The following is an 8,819-nucleotide window of genomic DNA, read 5'->3' on the forward strand; positions in this document are numbered from 1 at the left end:
TTTATAAGTATAGACTATAACATTACAGAATTTCTTCCCTGAATTTGATAGAAATAAGGAGTTCCTTTTTTAATGTAACTGTAATATTATTAATTTCCTTATTCCTGGAGGCATACGGGCACTTAACTTCTATTACGGTCTCATCTCCCAAAACGCCATCAGGCGTTGCTCCTAAATAAGGACGATCTTGGGAAATAAATAGCCCACACTTTATTATTTGCAGTCCGGTCTGCTCCATATACTGCTGGAGTGCAACATGCTCATTTATTATACCATGATTTATGCTCTTGAAGAAAATGACCTTTGAATGAGCAGCTGTTACGCATAATTTTCTTGACTTTTTGTTCTTAGACTACAAATTGTATGGAATTTTGAAGCTGTTAAGCGTACCATCCGGTAGTCATACCAATTATTTTTTATAAATTGTGTGCATGTCTCATGAGAGGCAACCTTTTTAGGGGTGATGCATATTAAATTAAACATACTTAAAAGGTTGCTTTCAGCATTTTCCTTACAATAACCATAATCCCATTCCACCGCATAGGGATGTGCTGGCTCATACAAGGGGTTACATAGGTAATACATTTTTGATGGGTGATTTAGGATCAAACTTCTAAATCTTTTCTTCTTTTTCCACTAGCATAGAGCATGGGGAAAATATTGTATTTTCCACATTTCTTTTCATGGGTTGTTTTGAAGTTATCATAGGAGATGTAGTGAAAACTTTCTGTGGCACATGAAACTTTTGCAATCTTTCTGTTGGCACTTGATGTTTAATTATAATTTTTTCACGCACCATATGCTCTATGGCATAGAGCACAGTAGCCACATGCTTGCAATGGGCATTTGTACCACTACCTGCCACACATTCACATTGAGATTCCTCTATTGATCCTCTAGCATGTATCTTAATATTCACTTCATATTGAAGCCGTTTCATTGAAGCACGAGTTATGCCTTTAACAAAGGTATATTCACCTACTGTAGCTGCTCTAACAACTACTACTAAACTACTAAACTACTAAACTACTAAACTACTAACTACTACTACAACTACTAAAAATCTTGCTTCATACAATTGCAGCCCGTCAACTTGATTTTTATGGAATCTGCAAAAAAACAGGGTTTGTAATTTATATTTTCTTCTTAATACTTTCAGACTTAGTAAGACAGAAAGATAATGTTTATTCGGAAAACATGGCAATTTTTCATATTTATTTTAAAGTTGCCGATTAGGCGGCCAGCTCAGCTTTGTGTTGGGACTACTGGGCTGATTTTTAGTACCTACCAAACAATGTATGAATTTCTCTAAATTATTTACTTACTCACTGTGCAAAAAATACTTACTCATTGTAATATAATTGAATATGTTGTTTCGTCACGGAAGGAAGGCTTGTGCTTGCATTGATGTCCCGATATAAATCAATGGATGGTAAATCCATTTTAACAACATTCGTTTCATTATTTCAAAAAATTAGATTGCTACGGAATAAGAGGTAATGCTTATAACTGGGTGAAAAGTTACCTTGAAAATAGAATGCAATATGTGGAGATAACAAAGATTTGTAAATAAGAGCAAAAAACCTATAGATCCAATTTTAAGAAAAATGAGTACGGAACACCTCAAGGCAGTATTTTGGCCCCGCTACTTTTTCTAACATACATAAATGACCTTACAGATGCTATACACCAGAACTGTATACTATTTGCTGATGACACTACACTTATAATAAAAAGTAAAAACGAACAAGACTTAAAAAACAACTTAATTAAATCTCTAGACGACGCCATTAACTGGATGAATTCCAATAATCTACAAATAAACATGACCAAAACTAACATAATCCATTTTCAGACATATAACTCTAAAATACAATTAGACTTACAATATAAAAGCAATAAACTAGACATAATGAACGAGTGTGTATTTTTAGGTATAACGATAGATAAATTTTGTAGTTGGAAGGCACATATTGAAAAATTACAGAACAAAATAGACAGTTTTGTTTTTGTGTTAAAACGACTAAGGAAAACTGTTAACCATGCTACGGTATTAGCTGCTTATCAAGCATATGTTTCATCTATACTTAGATATGGAATTATAATTTGGGGAAATTCAGTCGAAGTAAATAGGGTATTTAAGGCTCAAAAGAAATGTATTAGAGCAATTTGTGGAGCAAACTGTCTTGATAGTTGCGTACCTTTATTTAAGAAGCTCAAAATTTTATCTCTTCCATGTATTTATATTTTAGAGATATCCTTATTCGTGCACAGAAACATACATATTTTTAAGTCGAATGTAGAAGTTGAAGAAAGAAGTAGACATGGAATGAAATTGGCTGTGCCAAAAATCAATCTGGAACTGTTTCGGAAAAACAGCTTTTGTATGGCAATTAAAGTCTACAATAAATTACCAAAAGAATTAAAAGATCTTCCGTCTAGATTCTTTAAAAAGCGACTTAGTGAATTACTTTTAGAAAAAATGTACTATTTAATAAATGATTATTTGCATGAAACACCGTAATTGATATAAAGCTGATGATGTAATGTATATAATATAATAGACAAGATAGTATAAGAATTGACATTGAATAATAATGTGAAATACTTTAAGACAAATTTGCGCGCCATCGTGTGTGGCAGAATATGCGAACGATTTATGATTGTATCACCTTAACATTTTGTACCATATTCTTGCAAAAAATAAATTATTATTATTTTTATTATAATTAAAATTAAATTCTTAAAAACTAAATTATCTCATGTTCACATACGTGTAGGTAGTCACACAAAATCTAATACTTCTTCCGCCTCATGTTCACAACAAGGATCGCTCTCACGGATTGAAAGACGATCCCTGGCCAGTACGTTTTTATAAAATGCCAACTCCTCTAGGTTAGCCCAGTTACAGCCGTAGTGTGTATTTAGCAAGGTTTCCACATCTTTTAATTTCTTTTCCTTCACGCCGACTCCCAGATGGACTTGTTCTGGAGTCATATTCATGAAAGTTTTGGTGGGACGCATTAGGCATTTCGCTACTGCCGGTGTCGCTTTAGTATGAGATGAGATCTCACCCCTTGTCAAAATTTTGTGGGTTCTTTAGCCTCTTCTCAAAATAACTCTAACACTAAAGTGCCACTTATTAGTAGGCTTCACCACTTCTCCCACGGCAGTCCTGTAATCATAAACGGGAACCTCTGTCCCTTATTTATAAACCATTGCGTGCTCTGCCATTATTTCTTCATATTCTTTTGGATCAACTATTGTTTCAAGTTTACGTATCTTCGTTTCCGTCAGGCCAAATACGCGATCAGCTGGCATATACGAGTGCACTGTAACTGGAAGAATAATTTCAACAGTTTTTAACGTGGGCGGATTTTATAATCCATTTCAAAACTATTAAATAGTTTTGAAATTATTTAAAAATGTGTTTTTCAAAAATATCCACTGTGATTACCTGGTGACAAGATTTGCCTTTCTGCCTTTTAAAGTACCGCCCTTGGTGTTCAATTCTGCTTTTAATTGAGGAACAGTCCAAGTCGAATACATTTTTCAGCAGTTTTCACTTGTGAACACCTTTTAAGATTTACTAAATCGTATCTAAAGTTTACGAAAGAAATTCTGAATACTGACAGCGTATTGTTATGAGTCAAGCGATGAAAGCGACATCTGCAATTAGCTTTGCGTTTTCTCCATTTAAATACGAGTCTGATTTATATACATTCTATTGATATTGAAATATTTGTTATTTTTGTATTAGGTCACTTGAGTAAATTATGTTTCACCCGCCGGTGCACTCCAAAAAAAACCAATTTACTAAGAACTAATTTATTATAAAATTACAAATTAACATTAAGCGCGATGCTTATAAGAATGAATTCTTAAAACTAAGTACGATAGTGAAGCGACGCCGGTGGCCTCCTTCGTCCGCAGAAATTGTATATTGTTAGGTGCAGGGCTGGCACATAACTCCTACCCCTGCAGATCCGCAACTATTTGAGGACGTTGAGGGAAAATGTTGCGGCTGGATCACCTTCTGAGGTTCCTTGTTGCCCTTGAGTTTCAGCATTCTGGGTCCTTTTACGGAGTCGACGATACCCGATGTACATTACAAAAATAATTGAACATAGGAGCATAAAGTAGAAAGGTAAAGTAGTGTGGTAAATGATGGTTGGTTTTTCCGGAATAATCGGCATTTGTACTTAGGTTTAAAGAACTTTATTTCTCATAAGAACTAATACTAGTTCGCTTACAATGAGATATAGTACTTAATTCTACATTATATGGACGTAGTTTCTGAAAAACATTCCATCCCACACACATACCATTTTGTGATAATTGAGAATAAAGTTCAATTCAGTATTTCCTTATGAAATATATATTTTGATTTCTGATCTTTTTGTATGTTGTGCATTATGGTAAAGTTTAAATTTGGCCCTATTTTAGAGTTCTAATATCAATAGTTTTTTTAATATTTATAAAAACACTGCTGTGGAACGTTTTCGATTTATTGCTATTTTGATGTCACATTTCAAATTTTAATTTATAAAAAACGTTCCAAGCTTCATTCGTGACAAAGAAAATAGCAATACAACCTTATTTTGGGCAATTATGTAAATATAAAACAAGATTTAGAGAAAAACGTATTCATTCTTACTAAGACAAAAATTCTTCTTCATCCTGGTCTTCAAAAATTAAGTCAAATTCACCAGAAAATTCTTTTAAGATAACAGAGAATAAAGTTCAAGTTAGTATTTCTTTCCGAATCATATTATTTTTACTACTGTTACTTCTGTATTTTAGACATAATATAATAAAGTTTTAATTTAGCCCTATTTAGGGCTTCCAATGTTAATACTTTTATTAATATTTAGAAGAATAATGCTTTGGAACGTTTTCGATTTAATGCAATTTTCAGGACACATTTAAATTTTTTATTTATTAAAAACGTGCCAAACAACATTAATGACAAAGAAAATAACAAGACACCTTATTTTGGCCAGTTGTGTAAAAATAAAACAAGATTGATAGAAAAAAACATTTAATTCAACTAAGATGAAAAATCTTCGTCGTCCTGATCTTCTAATTCGTAGTCAGCCTCACCAGAGAACCCTTCAATAAAGTCGGGTCCTTCCATGCCCCTCAGGTTTTTATAAAATAATAAGCAGTCTTCAGGGATAAGATTAAACATTGACTTAAGTAACTCATTTAATTTGGCCTGCGTTATAGGTTTTCCCTCTGGCCAAAGAGGAACCAGAAGTTCCGCGCTCAAAGGAAACAAGCTACCTTTGTATTTTCTCCCTATATGAAGCTCCTGATAATGCTCATTATCGTCGGTCTTCATAAAAAATGAGTGTTCATTTTCTTTTCTTAATTGAATATGTTTAGTCTTAAGCCAATTTACTTTAACTTTATTGACGAACATCTTACGATTCGTTATATTTTTCTAATTTTTCTGTAAACACGGAGACGATCATCGCAACGTTTTAGACGGAATCGTGATTCGTCAGTAAAAAGCACTGGCCTCCAATGTCGAAGTTTTCAATTAGCGTGATTTTGCGCGAACTGTCGGCGAGCTTGTCTATGTTGAATTGTTAGACGCACAGCCCGAACTGGTCGGCGTGATCTCAAATTGGCTTCCAACAACCTATTTCTTACCGTCTGGTCGGAAATTTCTACACTAGTAGCCGTCCTTAGTGTATTTTGTAGATCTCTTGCAGTTGTGGTGCGGTTATGTAAAGCACAGTTGACGATGTAGCGATCTTGCAATCGTGTAGTTTTTCTCTTTCGACCTTGACCACGCCTTCGTGAGTATTCTCCCGTCTCACGGTATCGCTTCCAAAGTCTGTAGATAACAGAAGGGGCTACTCCTAGATCATTTCCTACATAACGCATAGTTCGACCCTCTTCAAGCAAAGCGATAGCTCGGGAGACATGCAATTCAGTCAGATCTGGCATTATGACCTAAACTCACTCGCTTCAATGAATAACAATACTCAAAAGGCTCACTTCAATTTCTATTAATACTCAAAAGATTGAAAAAAACTACTTAAAATGTGTTTTCTGTGATTCAAAGACGTCACTTTGTTTTTAGGTGTTTCTAGACACACTGCCACTTTATTATAGGACTACTAACCAAAACGCCGATGCTCTTTTGTTTTTTATTTTCTTCGAGAATGCCTTAACGTTATCTAGTGGCCAGTAATAATTAAAACCTTAACCCTTTAGTTCGCAGAACAAAAAATTCTCAAAATTCGTATTTTTTTCTATTTATACGCTTTATTTATGAGCTAAAACAATACAGAAAAATTACAAAAAAAATATAGAATGTGCCTATTTCGAGAAAACATATGTCGTTCAAATACGACACTGCGCATCCCTCTAAGATATAAATTGAATAATGTATGTCGTTGACAACCAACACTGCGGCATACTGTAGGAAATAAAGCAAAAAGATAAAACACGTTTTTTATGAAATATATTTTAATGTTCGTTTAACAAACTTAAGGAATGTTACTCACTCACATGGTAATTATAAAAACAATTTCTTTTGGCTACCAAACACAGTCTAAGGTTACATTTGTTACAAAGGATACTTGAGTATCCCTTTTTACAGTACTTGCACCTCCCTTGAGCTACAAAAGTCGGCAGGTGCCCTAAATTGTCGAACCGGACGGCATCAGGTGGTCTTGGAGCAGAAGGAAGTTTTATTTTCACAGCTGCATCATTTTCCTGTACATCTTCCTGATGAATTCTGTTTTTCTGCAATAGTTCTGTCACTAAATCTATCCTAAATTCTTTTAGAGACTTTGTTTTTGTGTTTGGTCGATCTCTCCTATATTGCAGCCATGCATTATTAGCACAAATATCTAGAGCCTGTGAAAATAAAGCCATGTATCATCTTTTTGTCTTAAAATTGGAGCGATACAAAGATATCATGTCTGATAGATCCACCCCGCTCATGTGAGCGTTGTAATGCTTCACTATATTTTGTGGGCACTCTACATCAACTTTAGATTTAGTTTCCTTGCAATACCGCTTTATCTTTTCTTTTGGATGTGAATCAACATACGAACTTGCTAATGTCACTACTTTATTGTCAAACCACTTGACTACGGCAATTTTATTGGCATTGCACACAATCTGTTGATTTGCGCCTCTTCCTTTTTTTGCCAGTACCTTGTCTGATGACAAAATGGTTTGACATCCCCTCAAACGATTATTCTTTATCGTCCCTAAGCTAAACAGGCCATATTCGTTTCGTAAATGTTGAATAAGTTCTAGCGACGTAAAAAAATTATCAAAATAAACCGTTGAAGGCTTTTCTTTAATGGTCTTACAGAGTGCTATAACGACCTTAGCACCAAGACCCAAACTATTCTCATACTCTGTTAAACATCTCCCCCTGAAAGTATCCTCACCGCCGTAAGGGAGGAAATCATATATTAAGCCGGATACTCCTGCTCTTACAAAGATTTTAAAGTCCCATTTTTTTAGCTTTTTTGGCAAATATTGGCGTCTACTTCCTGCTCTTGTGCCTTTGTAGGGCACCATCATTTCATCGACACTGTATTTTTTTTCTTCCACAAGCTGTAAACAGTTATTGCGAACACATTCCAAAATTGGTCTAACTTTGAAATACCGGTCGTCATTTGTGTCTGTGTTGTCTACAAAATGAAGATATCGTCGTATTTTTTCATATTTTTTTAAAGTCATTATATTAGCCACAAGGGGATATCTCAAAGCATTACTCCAATAGTCTCTGTAACTTGGCATTTGTACTACACCCATCAGCAAAGTTATGGCGATAAAATCTCTAATGTCATCAGTAGTAATGTTGATACTCCGGGCTGCTCCACTTTGAATGAATGTACCTGAATACAAATTAGTGTTATCTGTAATTAACTTGAAAATATTTTCTGAAAAAAAGGCGTTAAAGTAATCTAAGGGTGACTTTACGGTTGCTTCGACTGGTGGTACATACGACGGTAATTCGATGATAGCTGAATGCTGAAATTTATTGCGTTTCCACTTAAATATTAAGGGTTTCCTTACAAACTTCTTTACTCGTTTTGAGACAACTCTAGACACTGCGTTTGTCTTTCTTTTAGAACGAGTTGTTGCAGCCGGGGAATTAATAAGTGGAGATAGCACTGATGAAACTGAATTCAATAGAGGTAATTGCTCCTGTGGCCTACCACTGGGAAACATTTTGTTTATTACGGGTGACAATGGAACGGTTTCTTCATCTGACAATACTATTGGTGCATGAGGAGATGGTATGTTTTCTATGTCTTCGTCATCGTAAGTCAAAATATTCATACGGTCCAAGGAAGAGGGATAAGACTGTGGATCCGAACTGCAATAGGTTACATCATCATCATCATAATTTCTTTTTTGAAGGAGATTCTCATCGTCAGAGCCACTGCTATCCGACGACGGTGCCTTTTCTGGTGGTACTAGCGCCATTATAGCTCTCGTACGTTGCCATTTTGGTTTTATCTGGAGCAAACAAAATCAAACCATACCAAACCACACCCAAAGCAACGCAAAAAATAAACATGCTAAACCGTTCACCACACATAACCAATAATATAGCATACAAGGTTATATCGGGTGTTTTTTTTAGAGGTATAGAACTTTAAATTGCAATAAAACAACGATGGATTATTGGACTGACATGATTTTTTTTTTATTTGAAAGATAATCTTATGGCAATACATTTTAAATATGATTTCTGGCATATGACTGCCACGGCTGGCTCGGATATAGTCCAATCTGGACGTCCAATTTTCCCGTCCGTTGTTCCCGATTTTCAT

General features: G+C 34.9%; 2 protein-coding genes across 2 annotated transcripts; both read right to left on the reverse strand.

The window, feature by feature from the left end:
• Positions 1-571: 571 nt before the first annotated feature.
• On the reverse strand, positions 572-3,873 carry LOC125058893. The gene is made up of 3 exons (XM_047663033.1): positions 3,458-3,873; positions 1,348-1,449; positions 572-1,010 (listed from the first exon to the last, which is right to left on the reverse strand). The coding sequence occupies exons 1-3, from the start codon at positions 3,547-3,549 to the stop codon at positions 614-616; spliced, it is 591 nt and encodes a 196-aa protein (XP_047518989.1). The 5' UTR covers positions 3,550-3,873; the 3' UTR covers positions 572-613.
• A 3,024-nt stretch (positions 3,874-6,897) lies between these two features.
• LOC125058894 (piggyBac transposable element-derived protein 4-like) lies at positions 6,898-8,469 on the reverse strand. The gene has a single exon (XM_047663034.1). The coding sequence runs from the start codon at positions 8,467-8,469 to the stop codon at positions 6,898-6,900; it is 1,572 nt and encodes a 523-aa protein (XP_047518990.1).
• Positions 8,470-8,819: the final 350 nt, after the last annotated feature.

Source organism: Pieris napi, chromosome 18 (genome assembly GCF_905475465.1).
Source record: "Pieris napi chromosome 18, ilPieNapi1.2, whole genome shotgun sequence".
Lineage (NCBI taxonomy): Eukaryota > Metazoa > Arthropoda > Insecta > Lepidoptera > Pieridae > Pieris > Pieris napi.